Source organism: Bos indicus, chromosome 19, assembly GCF_029378745.1.
Source record: "Bos indicus isolate NIAB-ARS_2022 breed Sahiwal x Tharparkar chromosome 19, NIAB-ARS_B.indTharparkar_mat_pri_1.0, whole genome shotgun sequence".
Taxonomy (NCBI): Eukaryota; Metazoa; Chordata; class Mammalia; order Artiodactyla; family Bovidae; genus Bos; species Bos indicus.
In genome coordinates this window covers 57,290,487-57,305,690 of record NC_091778.1, presented here as the reverse complement: position 1 = coordinate 57,305,690, position 15,204 = coordinate 57,290,487, and the positions used below count along the sequence as shown (strand labels likewise).

The following is a 15,204-nucleotide window of genomic DNA, read 5'->3' as shown; positions in this document are numbered from 1 at the left end:
GGGGCGGGGAGGGGGCGGGGACTAGAGAGCGAGCCTCGGTCCCGACTGGAGTCCGGGCACGACCCGGGGCTCTGGAGTTCAGAAGGACGGGAGAGACACCGTGTGTGTGACGGGGTGCGAGAGAGGACGCGATGTGATGGGCCGGGAATCGAGACCCAGGAATCCCACTTGGGGAGCCCCCCCCCTTTCTTCTTTCTCGCCCCTCGTCCTTCCCGGGACTCCCGCGGCGACCTCCGCCCGCGACCCGAAGTCACAGGCCGACGGCCCCTGGTCGGAGCGATGGTGCCACCTAGCGGGCCGTGTGGGGACGGCCCGAGGCGGCGGCGGCGGGGACCCCAGGCTCCGGGAGGCGCTAACGACCGGCTGGGGTGGCGCTTCAGCACCGTCGTGGGTCGGACAGCGCCTCCCGCCGCCCCCCCCAAGTCCTGGAAGCCCGGCTTCCGAGCCCCCAGGCAGGGACTCAACAGAAGGACCTGAAGGAACTGCGGGCCCCCATAGTCTGCACCTGGCGGCCCGTGGTGGCCCTCAGTGTACGAAGCCGAATTGGGGAACCCAGCATTCTCCTTTCTCTAACCCCGCCTTCCTCCCGGTCCAGCCTGGGTGGTGCGGACTAGGCAGTCCGGGGTTGCGGAGGGGAGGGTCACGCTTATAACTCTTCATACCACGCTTTCAAACGCCAGCCTTCTCGAGAACTACTAGAGAGGAGCCCCAGAGGCGGGCGGGGGATAGGAGAGGGGGAGCTCCTACAAATCCAGAAACTAGCAAGCTCTCCGCCCCCTAGTAATCGCGGCGCATATTTGTAGCCGGGCGCTAGGACCCAGGACACCCAGGAAGGTGGGAAGCAGGTGGGTGGACCGGAGCCCCGGGGAGCGGCGGTGGAACCCGCGCGCGCTAGGGCCGCGCGGACTCCCGGCGGTGGGCGGGGCGGGAGGGGTGGGGCAGGGCGGTGCGCGCGCAGCGTCGGCCAGCCCCACCCGATGGATCCCGAGCCTGAGTCGGCCTCCGTGGAGGTTCCGGCCGGGCGCGTGCTCAGGTGCGGCGTGGCCGGGCCTCGGGGTTGGGGGTGGGGGGCGGGAGCCGTGGCCGCGGGGTGGGCGCGGGAGCGGGCCCGGAGCACCCGGGCCGGGGATCTCCAGCCTGGGCTGAGCGGCCCCGACTGCGCGGCGCTAACGCCGCGGCCTTTTCTCCCCCAGTGCCCCGGAGCTCTTCGCCGCACGTTCCCGGTCCCAGAAGCTGCCCCAGCGCTCGCATGGCCCCAAGGACTTCCTCCCCGACGGCTCGGAGGCCCAGGCCGAGCGGCTGCGCTTGTGCCGCCAGGAGCTCTGGCAGCTGCTGGCCGAGGAGCGCGTGGAGCGCCTGTGAGAGGGGCGGGCCGGGGCGGGGGCGGAGCCGGGGCGGACTGGGCGGCTGGACCCCGTAAGTCTGATCCGGTGGGCTTGAGACGGACCCCTCTCCCCGCTCCTCGCCAGGGGCAGTTTGGTGGCCGCCGAGTGGAGACCAGAAGAAGGCTTCGTGGAGTTGAAGTCTCCTGCGGTGAGCGGCGGGGCTCAGAGACCCGGGACCCGCCTACTCTGCCTTCCCGGGCTCCTTTGTGACATCTGCTCTGGGTCCCCCGCAGGGTAAATTCTGGCAGACCATGGGCTTCTCAGAGCAGGGTCGGCAGCGGCTTCATCCAGAAGAGGCCTTGTATCTGCTGGAGTGTGTGAGTGGGGCCCCTGGGAGAGTGGAGAGGGGATTGTGACCAAAGAACCGGAAGGGCGTTTCTTCTGGGGGAAAAAGTATCTACAACCGAGTATTCGGATGGCGGGGGTGGGGGGGGTGGGGGGGAGTCTTGTAATCTGCTTTCTAGAGCAGGAGACAAGAATGTCACTCAGGGAGCAGGCTTTCCAGTCTGTTAGTAACGATGCTGCCTCCCTCTCCCCCCTCCCCTTCCTGGCCGGCCTGATTCTTGCCGTGATGGGTGGGGGGTGTAGCACGCAGATAGCAGAGTGGGGAAGTTGCTCCCTTGGCCGTGCCACCATAGGGAGGGTTCACAAGCCGAGCTATGGGCTGCACTTTCAGGGCTCCATCCAGCTCTTCCACCAAGACCTTCCGCTGTCTATCCAAGAGGCCTACCAGCTGCTGCTGACTGAGGACACAGTGACTTTCCTGCAGTACCAGGTATCAGCCACCCTTTATAAGTACCTACAAGAGCTTCCCTGGTGGCTCAGTGGTAAAGAACCCACCTGCCAATGCAAGAGACTCTGGTTTGACCCGGTAGGTCACCTGGAGAAGGAAACTGCAACCCACTCCAGTATTCTTGCCTGGGAAATCCCATGGACAGAAGGAGCCTGGCGGGCTGCAGTCCACGGGGTCACAAAAGAGACACAACTTAGTGACTACACAACAAGCCACGTGCTGAGGCTCCAAGACTGACAAGGGCTTATGTCCTAGTGGGGGCGCTTGGGTAATGTATAGGTAAGAAAGCAAATGGATGTTTGACTTCAGAGTTGAGTGCCAAGAAAAACACAGAGGAGGAGGGGCACAAGGCTAGAGACATAAATGTGGAGATCTTGATGGCATGGATATTTCAGACTCCACTGGGCTGTAGGGAGGTGTGGCCAGAGTAGAAGTCTGTGTCTGAAATCTGGGGCACTCTAACATGAGGAGGTCAGGGGGAAGATAATGGATGTGAGGAGTGTCCAGCAACGGAGAAAACCAGGAGAGGGGGCATCAGAGAGACCACAAGAAGGTCTTTTCAGGAAGAAGGGCTTGGCTACGTTGAATGCTACTGAGAGATCAAGCAAGCTGGGGCATACCTGCGTACATCGCTCATATATGGATGCAGGGCCACATGGAGGAACATGTGGTTCATCCAAAAACCCACCCATCTTTGGAAGTGTTGTGGGGCGGCAGGATGTCCACCCCCTCTGTTGTCTTGTCTGTATTGTAGTCAGGAGCTTCACTTGTGACAGCTTTGGTATCAAAATATTCTGGCTTAAGTTTTTTCCCTGGTCCATCAGCTATCAGCTTTTGGGGATTTGCATTTAAATCAAGAAACTGCTGTCATTCGTGCCCAGAGTAAGGCCAGTGAGAGACAGCAACTCAGAGACTTGAGACCTCAGTGTGGGGAGGGTGTTTATGAGAGAGTATGGTCCTGCCGGTAGCAGGGTTTGGAATCTCGGGGTGTGGTGAATGGCTTCTGTCTGGAGAACAGTTTTTTTCCATAAGTGGACGTCTGACTTCGGGTTTCTTTTTTTGAGGTCTTCAGCCACCTGAAAAGACTCGGCTATGTGGTTCGACGATTCCAACCAAGGTAAATCCCTGTCTTAGTTCCCTCGAATTTATCCTAGTCCCCAGCGACTAAGCCCAACACTGACTACTAACTGGGTGCTGGCCCTCTGCTGGCTGCTGAGGAAGAGCAGAGAACAAAAGCACTACCCCACAGAACCTGTGTTGAGGGGAGCTTACACAAAACACCATCACTTTGCAAAATCAGTGATCTTGGAAACCTCGTATAAGCCCAACAGGGAAAACATGGTCACACAGATTAGAGTTTATCCCTTAGATCAGCACTATCTGATAGGACTTTCTGTAGTGACAAAAATATTCTGTCTGTGTTGTCCAGTATATGTGGCTTGTGTGGAATTTTTTATTTTAATAGGTTTAAATTTAACTTAAATAGCCCCTTGTATCTAGGGCTACTATAATGGACAGTACAGCCTCACAGCCATAAGAAAAACTCCTGGCAGGGAAGAATGCTGTAATAAAGGGCCATACTATATTGTTGAATATAAAAAGGACCAAACAGCAGTATGTTAGTACAGTGTCATTTTTGACAGAGATATGGAGAAAGACAGTCAATATGTGTGTTTGTAGGAAACAAAATGTTACCTTGGTATCCATGGGTTTTATTTTCATTTTTCTTTATTTTCCAAGTTTTCCAGTTCTCCTGACTTTTCTCACCAGTGTTAATTATTTATTGCTGGCTCTGCAGGAGCCCTGGTGTCAGGGAACCTCTGTTCAAAGGTACCACTGATGAGACCCAGAGGCCTGGACAAAGATGCGCAGGGAGGCCCCTGTGTCTTCCCCCATTACTCTGTGTGGGGTCTGCCTGGGGCTCCAGCCCTTGGTTATGCTTCTAGCCCTGGCCCGCTGACTTACTCTGGGCCAGTCCCTCACACATTCCAAGGGGAGCACCAGACTGAGGAGGTGGATCAGTTGCCTGCCCCCCACCCATTCTCACCCACAGCTCTGTCCTGTCCCCTTACGAGCGGCAGCTGAACTTGGACGGTGGTGCCCAGTGCCTGGAGGGCAAGAGGAAGAGGAGGAGCTCCAGCTCTCAGTAATGCTCCCCGCATGGCCACCCCACAGGGAGAATTCTGTGGAAGTGCTGGTGTTCGGGACCTTGGAGAATGCCTGGGCTTAAAAGTTGGGTTGGGGTGGCTCCCGCAGGGGCTCAGGGAGGCAGTAGGGCTTATGGAGGTCATGTGCACCTCAGCAGTCAGGAGCAGATGGGCTGCGTTTCCTCTCCCTCAGGTCCATTAATAAGAAGCCCAAGGCCCTGCAGAACCCCCTGCAGGGGATGGATGGGACACCCGAGAGCCCAGCAACCTGCAGCCCACCTCCCCAGAACCAGAACAGCTGCCGCTCAGAGGAGAAACCCCAGGAGTCAAGCCCCATAAAGAGCCCCATGGGCCCCCTTCAGCTGCTGGGGTCCCTGAAACCCTGCCCTGGTCTGGGCAGGGAGGGGGCACAATGCAGCCCAGAGAATGGCAAAATAGAGGACGGGGTCACGGGGGCTCCTAAGCCCCGCTGGAACTTTGAGCAGATCTCCTTCCCTAACATGGCTGCAGACAGCCGCCATACCCTCCTGCTCGCCCCCGCTCCTGAGCTGCTCCCGGCCAACGTGGCTGGACGGGAGACGGACGCCGAGTCCTGGTGCCAGAGGCTCAACCAGCGGAAGGAGAAGCTCTCTCGGCGGGAACGGGAGCGGCAGGCAGAGGCCCAGCACTTCCGCGAGGATGTGAACGCTGACCCCCAGGTACAGCGCTGCTCCAGCTGGCGGGAGTACAAGCAGCTGCTGCAGAGGCGGCACCTGCAGAAGACCCAGAGCCGCCCCCCACACCTGTGGGACCAGCCTGTCACCCCCTTGCTGAGTCCCGATCGCGCCGACTCCCCAGGTACCACATCACCCTGCCACAGGCCACGGGCAGCTGAGGGATCACATGCCTTTAAAAGCGGCGTGCATTGACTGCAGCTGATGGAGGCTTAAGGAAGATGGGGGAGGAGAGAGCGGTAGGTGGAGTGGAACCCACAGGATTGTCCACTGCAGGAAGCAGCGAAGAGGCTCCTGGGAAGGTTTAGAAACAGCCTGGTCTGTGCCTGAGGAGAGGCGAGGAGGAATGTAAACTACAACCGCATCCTTAAAATCATAAACAAGATGCATGTGGATGGCTGTGGTCCTGTGCTCTCCCACCTCTGTTAGAGGGGAACAAGGGGGCGATATGTTGGCCAAATGAAAGGAAGATCTCCTATATACCCTACATGTTAAGAGTAGAGAATAAGACAAGAACAGTGCTAATATATTCAGGACTACAATCCTTATGGGAATGTGTTGTGTTGTAAGGAACTAGAGTGAGATTGCCAGAGCAGTTAAATTTGAATTTCAGATAAATAACTTTTTTTTTTTTAAAGTATAAGTATGTTTCAGATATTGCATGAGACGTGTGTGTTGGTCGCCTGGTTGTATCCAACTCTTTGTGACCCCATGACTGGAGCTCGCCAGACTCCTCTGTCCATGGAATTCTCTAGGCAAGAATACTGGAGTGGGTTGCTATTTCCTTCTCCATGCATGAGACATACCTATACTTTAAAAAAAAAAATCTGCTAAATCTGGCAACCCCAAACAAGATGGCAGATTCAGAGATGTCAGGGAGTCTGGATGGTCGACTCTCCTCACGAGCGCCTTGTTTTCACCGTCCTTGTAGCCTCAGTCCTTCAGCAGATCTCTGTGCTGCAGACAACGCACCTTGCTGAAGGAGGTGCCCGGTGAGTCTCCAGGTAGTGCCCACCTCTATAGTACTTGGGGCGCCAGCAGGAGTTGGCAGCTGGGATTTGACTCCTGAGGTTGGGCATGAGCTGGGGGATCATTTCAGGGGCCCCTACCCTGGTAATAATACTCCTGTATATCCGCAGGAGTAAGAGCCAAGTAGATTGATGATTTATCCCACCGGTTCTGAGATAGGGTCACTGCTCCTCCTTAGTCTCCCTGGAGGAGGCTGCTCCCTGAAACGGGGAGGAAAAAGGTGGTATGGAAAGAAAAGGTGGGAGAGGAGTGCCCCTGTCTCCTAAGGTTTCTCACTCTGTCCTCAGGCTGTTGGAGAAGCCCGGGGGCTTGGAGATCAGTTTTGATGTCTACCAGGCTGACGCCGTGGCCACCTTCCGAAAGAATAACCCTGGCAAGCCCTATGTCCGGCTGTGCATTAGCGGGTATGAGACCAGTGAGCGTGGCTGCGAGTCCTCTTGTAAACCACGTGGATGTCCCCTCCATGCCCCCCGCTAATCTGTCAGTCCCTGAGAAGAACCAGTGGTCCAGAGAGGTCACACAGCCAGTTAGTGCTACGGGAACCCAAGCGTCCTCATCCTCAGTTCTCACTCCTGTCCTTTTCGAGTAGCTTCTCTCCTGGGCCATTTCAGTTCCAGGCTCAGCCAGCAGAAGGATGTGAATGAGGGGTTTCCGGGCTAAAAGAGAGGCAAGACCCTCACTATTCCCAGTCTCCTTACCCTACCAGGGCCCTGGGTGTTACTTGGAAAATCAGAGCCATGTGGTTTGCAGACAGGAGAGCCCAGGGCCAGACTTCTCGTCCCCCCAACTCCTGTCATACATCGGCCTTCCCTGGGAGCTTAGGAGGGTTGGCTTCCCAAACTTATGGGTGGGCTCTGGCCAGGTCTCAGTCTAACCTTGATTCTTGCAGATCTGATGAGCTGGTCCCAGACCTCTGCACCCTCAAGCGGTTGTCCTACCAGAGTGGGGATGTCCCTCTGATTTTTGCCCTGGTGGATCATGGAGACATCTCCTTCTACAGCTTCAGGGACTTCACGCTGCCCAGGGATCTGGAACACTGACCACCCAGCTGAGGTCTGCCCTGGGGGACCTGGACTGTCCACTCTCAGGGACCATCGCAGTTGCCTCCTACACCCAGACTCTGATCTGTAGCTTCAGAGGCTAGTCTGGGCCTTGGCCTTGGGTGTCTGATGCCCACAGGAGAGCAAAGCCTTGCCCCGCTACCTGGCCGCTGCAGCGCTTCTAAGCCCCAGGTCTGAGACTGCTGCCTTGCAGTAATCCCCTTGGAATTCAGGACTAGATTCCAAGAGGCCAGCGAGGTGGGGCAGAAGACTCTGTGCCTTTAAATGAGAGTGTGCCTGCTTCATGCGATAAAGCCAAAGCCATTAAAATATATATATATATATCCTTTTACTGCTGTAGCTGGATTTACTGGAAGAGTCCTCCCTACCCCACCATCCTTCGGAATTGGGCCCCAGGCCCTCCCCACCCACAGCGCTGCTTTCTCCGGTGCAAGAGCTAGGAGCAGCCTGTGGGAGGGCAGAAATGCGACCCCAAGCCTTTCTCCGGGAAGTCACTGACCTCTAGTTAGTTTGGCTTTCTGAAAGGTAGTCCGAAGTGGGAGGTTGGCACTACACCACGCAGACGGCTCCGGGTAGAGGGGCGGCGGAGAGGCGCCACGTCAGCGTGGCTCGAACGCTAGTCGTTTCAAACTGTGCGGTGGAGCGTGCCATCCACGGCCCAGGCCTCTGGCCTGGCCTCCACCCCCCGTTCTTCTCCCCTCTCGTCGTTCCAATTGCCCTCCCTCGTTGTGCTAAAAACCCCGGTTGCTGCTGCTGCCGCTGTCGACGACTCGGAGGAGGGCTCAGGCTTGGGGCCCGCCCGGAGAGGAGGTGCTTCGGCGACGCCCGATCCCAAAGCACCTAGCTCTCGGTCCCGAAACTTGGCCCTGTGTCCACCGGCCCCCCTCCCTGATAGGGTTGGGCGCTTGCAAGAAGAAGAGCAGGCTGGGCTTTGCCCCTCCCTCCGGGGCAGCCCGGGGCCGGGTCGTGGGAGGGACCGCTCCCCTCTGCAGCCGGTCCTGGGAGGTAGCCCGGGGCAGGCGCGCGTTCCGGGAACTATTTCCTCCTCCGGGAGGCGGCGGGACACTGGGCGCGGCGCGGAGGTCCTGCGGCCCAAGGTGCGCGCAGGTGAGGCTGGGGGCGGGCCGACAGCGCCTCGTGCATATTCACGCGGGCTGGGGCCCCGCCCCCGGGCGGACGGAGCCGCGGATTGGCCCGAGCGCGGCCCCGCCCCCCCGAGGGCGCCGGCGCGGGGACCCCGCCTCGACGGCCGTGGACTCCCGGAGGCGGGGCCAGGCCCGGGGGGCGGGGCCGCTGGGGCCCGGCGCTCAGGGCCGGCTCGCCCTTTATGTAAATAGTGGCGGCCCCGCCCCCTGCTCGCCGCTCCGGAGGTGAGCAGGAAGGAGACTGCCGCCCAGCAGCCTGCGGGCCCGCGGCGGAGCGTGCGGAGCCGGTGGCTGGGGCTGAAGGAGGACTCGGAGGCCTCGGGCGGGGGCCGGCCTGGGGTTCCAGGTGAGTGCGGGCCGGGGCCCACCTGGCCGAGGCCGCCCCCTCGGGGCGCCCGCCGGCCGGAGCGGGAAGGCCGGGGAGGGCCGGGACCCCTGGCTTCCCCGGGCGGGGAGGGCTGCGCGCGGGTCCGCTCGCCTCGCCCCGGATCCCGTCGCTCCGCTCGTCTGGGAGACAGACACCTGTAGAAAGTGCGGCTGGGAACTTTTCCGTGCCCGATCCGCCGGCGATCACAGACAGAACTTGGGTTTCGGGCTTGCACAATCGTGTTGGCTTGGTAGAGCCGAGGAACAGGTGCTCGGCCCGGCAGAGTGCGAGGGTCACCGCGGGCGGAGACGGAGCCCCGGGACCCCGGGCCCCACGTGTAAGGCGCCTGGCCGGAGAGGCCGGCGACGCGCACCCCCAGCGGCCCTCTCTCCGCCCGCGGGGGCCGGAGCGCGTTACGTCGGCGGCTTAGCCCCTGCCCCTGCCATCTGGGCCCTCTGCCTGCCGGCCCTTTGTGCCTCCTAATCCCCGGACGCAGGAAGCCCGCGGGAGGGACTTGGGTCTTGGGGCCTTTCTCCGCCCCAGGCAGCTTTGTATCCCTTTGGGGGACGTGATGGAGACCCAGCCTCTTTTCCACAGCCACGGTGGTGGGATTGCGCAGCGGGACGCTGGGACTTGGCGAGAAGTGAGAAATTCTGTTGTGTCAAAGAAAGTGCAGTTTGCTCTTGGTTTTCTCGGGGCTGGACGGTTCCCAGGCACCCTGAGCTTGGGCTGCGAGGAGAACTGACGGTTACCAGGAGAGCTGTGGTAGTGGCCCCCTGAGGCTCTCACCTGAGACAGGTGAGCTTTGGGTGAGGTGGGCGGGGCGTAGACTCAGCGCCCTTCCCTTGGGGATCCTTGTGCCAGATGCAGGGCATCTTAACCAAGGCTCTAGGCACCCTTCCCGGAGTTTACAACTCAGGGTCTTTTCAATCTGGGGAGGGGATTCTGAGCAGAGAGGGGAAGAAGAAGGGGTTGTGTGTCATGGAGACAGGAAACCCCAGGTGGGAGACTCAGAGCAGCAGTACTGAAGAGCCCTGGCCCAGCTCAGCGGGGAGCCAAGGGCAGAAGTGGCTTCTGAGGAAGACCGTCTGGGTTTTGTGAGCTGAAGCATGGGAATGGTCCTGGAAGAGATGGGCCAGCTTCTTTATGTTATGCACAGGGCATTCAGATTTGGTTTTCTTCAACCATCTGCACACAGTGCTCACTTTCATCAGTGAGGAGTCAAACCAAACTTGGTGCTTCGAGTGCCTGCTGCTGTTCTCTAAAGTTTAGACGGGGCCAGTCTCGGTGGGAGCCCCTGGGCAGTTGTTTAAAAGGTCTGGGTCATCCTGCATCCCTAACCTTCTCTGAGTCAAAGAAGCATCCCCTTTAGCAGCAGATTAATATAGTTTTATTCATTTAGTAACTTAGTCCTTTGTTATTGTTTAGTCGCTAAGTCCTGTTGGATTCTTTTCCCACCCCATGGACTGTAACCCGCCAGACTCCTCTGTCCATGGGATTTCCCAGGCAAAAATACAGGAGTGCGTTGCCATTTCCTTCTCCAGGGGATCTTCCAGACCCTGGGATCGAACCCATGTGTTCTGCATTAGCTGGTGGATTCTTTATCGCTGAGCCACAAGGGAAACCCAACTTCTTAGTAGCGTTTAAAAAGTGTCTTAATCCCAGATAACCCGTAATAGGTTCAAAAATTTAAAAGGTAATAGGAGCTCCCTGGGGCAAATGAAGCATTTTAGAAAGAGTAAAATAAGAGGGAAAAATCTTCCCTCTTGCTTCATAGTCTTGCCTCAGGTGTAGTGCTTGCTTTTTCTTTTTTTTTTGGTTGTGCTAGGTCTTCTCTGCTGCACGGGCTTTTCTCTAGTCGTGGCGAGTGGAGGCTACTCTCTAGCTGTGGTGTGCAGACTTCTTGTTGCAGTGACTTTTCGTTGTGGAGCACGGGCTCTAGGCTGCATGGGCTTCAGTAGTTGCAGTGCGTGGGCTCAGTAATTGCAGCTCCTGAGGTCAAGAGCACACGCTCAACAGTTGCGGCAAATGGGCTTAGTTGCCGTGCATCATGTGGGATCTTCCCAGACCAGGGATTGAACCTGTGTCTCCGTCAGGTGGATTCTTTACCACTGAACGACCAGGAAGCCCTCAGTAAGATTTTTAGTGTCTTTCCAGACTCAGGTATAGTTTTGAATTGTGCCATGCTGATTTTTCACTACATGACCTTGACTCTGTTACTTAACCATGCCAAACCTCGGCGAGCCTTGTTTTTACAGATGTTGACAAGAGGATGAAAAATATCATAGATACCTGGTCCTGGCCGGCACCAGGTGAGGGTGGGCTGCTCAGCCTCCCCACGAAGCATAAAAGTCATACGATCACTTGCAGCAAGCCTTAGGGCAGATGCCGGGGCCTTTTGAGCCCTGACGGGTCATGAGGGCAGTTGGCTTCTCTGTCCAGAAATCCCAATTTTTGAAAACCTCTGGAGAATGAGAACTTTGAGAATGAGGCTGTTGCTTCTTGGAGGGCTGAGGTCTCTCCTAACTTCACTTCGGTTCCAGCGGCCCTCAGTATTTCTGCTGCTGCTTAGAAAAGCCGGGAGTGAGGCCTGATGGCCAGACCCCAGCTGGGGCAGCCTTTCCTGGGGGGAGTGTGTGTGTGTGTGTGTGTGTACAATCTAATCTCCTCTGCTCTGTGCTCTGGGGAGGGCTTGACTGTTACACATTCTGCACCCTGGTGGGTGGGTGGGTGGGTGGCGGGGTCAGTGGGTAGGGGAAGCGTGTTCCTGGGCTGCTCTGTTACCATTAACGAGATTTTTCTCTGAACTCCGTCGTGCATTCCGTCAACCTCATTCAGGGAAGAGATATCTCCTGCCAGGACTTCCTGGCCCCGGGACCCTCCCTCCCACAGAGAAGCTGGTGTGCAGAGCTGCGAAGGGTGGGATCCTCTGCCATCAGCCTGCGCCCCACCGTCTACCCCACTGGAGACATTGAGCATCCCTGGCGGGAGTCAGGGGCAATGTGGTGTCCGCAGAAGGGCCCTCCCAGACATGTCAGCCGCAGCTTTTGAGACACCCGAATCAGGGGCCCGGCGAAGGCCCTGGAGGCCCATGGCCTCTGCCCCTGGGTTGGCTGCTTTGAGCGGCACTGGCCGGCTGGACCCACTTATCCTGAGTACTCAGCCCGGAGAGGCCTTCTTATCTCACTCGGGTGATAGCACTATCAGGGCTCCTTCTGGCTCGAGGCTCGGCAGGTCTCTGGCAACGTTGTTTTCCCTGGCCCTGGAGTCCTTTGCAGAGAGAAGTGGGGTGTGGGACAGAAGATGGGGTCCCCGTGGGGCCACCGGTACTGTTTGCCCTTCTCCAGCCCCAGCTCCCCAGGGTTCCCTGGGAGAGCCTCCCCTCCCTGTGGGCTGTCCCTGTGGGCCTTTGTCCACCTCCCTTGGGGGTGGCCTTCTCTCCCCCTTACCCCCTGCGTCTCAGAGGAAACTGGTCCTCAGAGGAGTCACACCATTCCTTCCCCTCCCCAGGAGCCACAGTGAATTCTTGAGCTAGGAGAGGCTCCTCTGGGCGTGGGGACAGGGAAGCAGCTAGGCACCTGACTCTACCCTTCAGGAATCCAGCAGAGACTGGATACTTTCTCTAGACACCTGACTCAGTGTTCCCAGGGTTTGATGAGAGGGACATCTGGGCGCAGGACTGTTTGATTCTAGTAAATAATGTTGGCTCTCCTTGCCAAGGAGCCGGGTCTTCTGGAACATCAGGCTAAGACAGGGTCCATAAGGGTATCCCCAGCCCCATGTCAGGTGTGGTATGCACATGGCCCGGCCTTGGCCAGAGACGAGAACAGGAAGTTCCCCTGCGGCCCCATCCTTGTGCTCTTTGGGATCAGTGGCTCCTACCTGGAGAAGATGTTTGCCTACTTGATCCCCATTCAGTCCCAGCTGTTCATTTATTCAACAGGTATTTGTTAGTGTCTCTGTATGTGCGGTGTGGTTTAGACACCAGGCATAATCCTTGCACCAAGCAAAGATCTCGGCTGTCACAGGACTCCTGTTCTAAAGGATGGGAATCTTGAGTGGCCAGGAATAAGTGTAGGTAATAAATAATCTGCTAAAAGGCAATATGAGCTATAGAGGAAGAACTGAGGTGGAGGCAGGGGTTGAGACCCCTTGGGAGGGAGGCAGGTTGCAACTTTAAAAAGGGGTCAGGATGGGCTTCATCAAAAAGGTCACACGTGAGCACAGGCTTACAGAAGGTGCCTTGCCTTGCTCAGTCAGTCGTGTCTGACTCTTTGGGACCCTATGGACTGCACCCCGCCAGGCTCCTCTGTCCAAGGGGATTCTCCAGGCAAGAATACTGGAGTGGGTTGCCATGCGCTCCTCCAGGGGAATCTTTCTGACCCAGGGATGGAACCCGCATCTCCTTTGTTGCAGGTAGATTCTTTACTGGTGAGCTACTGGGGAAGCCCTACAGGAAGTGAGGGAGTTCTTTAAATAAAATTCGGTGCCTCTCATGTGTCAGGGAGGCTTCCCTGGTGGCTCAGAGGTTAAAGCGTCTGCCTGCAATGTGGGAGACCTGGGTTTGATCCCTAGGTTTGGAAGATCCCCTGGAGAAGGGAATGGCACCCCACTCCAGTATTCTTGCCTGGAGAATCCCATGGACGGAGGAGCCTGGTAGGCTACAGTTCACGGGGTCGCAAAGAGTCGGACACAACTGAGCGACTTCACTTTCACTTTCATGTCTCAGGGCTCTAAGCACTGGAGATACGACCATGGAAGGTGAGGCATGTCCGTCCCGGGGCTGACATATCCTGAAAGCTCCACGGGTTGGCCTTCCAAGTTTTAGGCAAGTCGGAGGTCGTGTTATGGAGCTTGACGGGATGAACCAGGCAGCTTACCCACCCCCACCCCAGGCGAGTCGTAGTCTGTCTTCTCCCCAGAATGGCTTTGCTTTTCCCCGTGCTTGGCCAGTCCCAATCTGTCACTTCCCTGGAGGGAGGCTGGGGTTAGATTGCAGGTGAGGACTGACTCCCCCAGAATGGGGATGTGGAGAGACGCAGGCATTCTGACTTCCCACCCCCGCACCCGGCAGGAGGGCCCACCCAGGGCTGGAGGACTGGCCTGTGGCTCCGTTGGGATGTGACTGACCTGGATCCAGCCAGGGAGGGTGAGGGCTCTTGGGGAGCCCCATTGTCCTGGGAGTGAGGCTTGAACTGAGCAGACGCTGTGCAGTCTGGTTGGAGTTCAGGTTGGGACTTGGACTCCTCTCAGGCTTGCTAGCGCTCAGAATTAGCAGTTTCATAAGTAGCCGGGAGAATTACATGAGGCGATGCTTGTCGAGTGCTTCAAGCAGTATCTGGCCACAGCTCCCTCCGTCGCTTTTATTACCTAACAGCAGCAGCGACGACAGTATCGTGGTTGCCGCCTCCTCTCTGTTTTAGTCCCACCTCCACAGAGGTGCCCTTTGAGCCAAGGTTTGGTTGCTAAGCTGCTGGCCAGGGGCTGCCTGGTGCCTCTGGGGGATTGGGTTTCCCAGGACAACTCAGGCGCCAGCAAAGCAGCCATGGGCATCTGAGTTGGCACAGGCAGATGCTGGAGGGGTCAGCAGCTGCCCCGGGCGCTTAGAGCCCTGCCTTACCATTCCCCCAGGGTGGGAGGTGCAGGGGCGTGTTCACACCCTGCAGACGGAGGCCAAAGCCACACGCGGGCCTCACACAGGATGTCGGGGAAGGGAGGGCGGTTTCAGCAGCAGCAGGCTGTGGGGAGCTGGCTTGAGCCGGGGCTGTGCCACACGCCAGACGTGCTCCCAGCGATTGTGAACAGGGGAATCATGCTCCCGGGGCTCCAGGAGCCTTCCCTCCCGTGGGCCCCGGGTGTCCAGAGCGCTGCTTCCAGATGTAGCCTCTCCCAGCAGCCCAGGCCATGGAGGGACCTTCTAGGGGGGGCTGGCCCATCACACACCTCCAGGACAGGCTGGCACGGCTTGGTCAAGCCTTTGTTTCCTGGGGATAAATGAGCCCAGGTGCCCCAAACCATGCCAGCGTGGGCCGAGCCGTCTGTTATGAGAACCAACCCCCTGTGACACAATCAGAAGTGCTGCTTCGGGCAGGGAGCCAAGACAAGCCCACTCCCATGCGTGTGTTTCTTCTCTGCCTTCAGCAGGTATGTGTGGGTCCCCCACCCATGTGGGGTCTGAGCAGAGGATGGGAAGGGAAGACCAGGTGTGATTTTACTAGCCTGTGGCCAAGTAGGCGGGCTTCCCAGGTGGCTAGTGGTACACACACACACGTACACACACACACACACACACACACACACACCTGCCAATGCAGGAGAGGCAGGTTCGATCCCTGGATTGGGATGATCCCCCAGAAAAGGAAATGTAAGTCACTCCAGTACTCTTGCCTGGAGAATTCCTTGGACAGAGGAGACTGGCGGGCCACGGTGCCTGGGGTCGCAAAAGAGACGCCACTCAGCCACTAAACAACAAACATCTGGCCAACAAGTAGGCAGCACCTGAGAGCTCGCCAGTCCCCTCCCAGGCCTTCCTGCTGAAGCTCACGGCCGCCCCCACCCTTGATC

At 58.1% G+C, this 15,204-nt stretch overlaps 2 protein-coding genes across 6 annotated transcripts in view; both read left to right on the top strand.

Annotated features, from left to right (window-relative positions):
- The first annotated feature begins 177 nt into the window (after nucleotides 1–177).
- TSEN54 (tRNA splicing endonuclease subunit 54) lies at nucleotides 178–7,456 on the top strand. 4 transcript variants are annotated; one of them, XM_070774076.1, is made up of 11 exons: nucleotides 178–845; nucleotides 1,194–1,358; nucleotides 1,470–1,533; nucleotides 1,619–1,702; nucleotides 2,062–2,160; nucleotides 3,243–3,295; nucleotides 4,232–4,324; nucleotides 4,519–5,162; nucleotides 5,970–6,030; nucleotides 6,355–6,471; nucleotides 6,957–7,456. In XM_070774076.1, the coding sequence occupies exons 4-11, from the start codon at nucleotides 1,637–1,639 to the stop codon at nucleotides 7,105–7,107; spliced, it is 1,284 nt and encodes a 427-aa protein (XP_070630177.1). In that variant the 5' UTR covers nucleotides 178–845; nucleotides 1,194–1,358; nucleotides 1,470–1,533; nucleotides 1,619–1,636; the 3' UTR covers nucleotides 7,108–7,456. The 4 variants fall into 4 exon arrangements, with proteins under 4 accessions (XP_070630177.1, XP_019837837.2, XP_070630175.1 ...); XM_019982278.2 differs by lacking the exon at nucleotides 178–845 and adding an exon at nucleotides 928–1,033; XM_070774074.1 differs by lacking the exons at nucleotides 178–845; nucleotides 5,970–6,030 and adding an exon at nucleotides 928–1,033.
- A 1,007-nt stretch (nucleotides 7,457–8,463) lies between these two features.
- LLGL2 (LLGL scribble cell polarity complex component 2) overlaps nucleotides 8,464–15,204 on the top strand; it is a 35,526-nt gene continuing 28,785 nt past the window's right edge. Inside the window, exon 1 of one of the 2 annotated variants that reach the window (XM_070774071.1) lies at nucleotides 8,464–8,619. The gene's annotated coding sequence lies outside the window, so the exon portion shown is untranslated. The remainder of the gene's footprint in view (nucleotides 8,620–15,204) is intronic. The other variant, XM_070774072.1, reaches the window with a different exon arrangement.

Coding starts and splice junctions, on each gene's coding strand:
- TSEN54 (XM_019982278.2), top strand. CDS start 978: ATGGATCCCGAGCCTGAGTCGGCCTCCGTGGAGGTTCCGGCCGGGCGC. Junction 1,703..2,061: donor CCTTGTATCTGCTGGAGTGT/GTGAGTGGGGCC, acceptor CTGCACTTTCAG/GGCTCCATCCAGCTCTTCCA. Junction 6,031..6,354: donor CTTGCTGAAGGAGGTGCCCG/GTGAGTCTCCAG, acceptor CTCTGTCCTCAG/GCTGTTGGAGAAGCCCGGGG.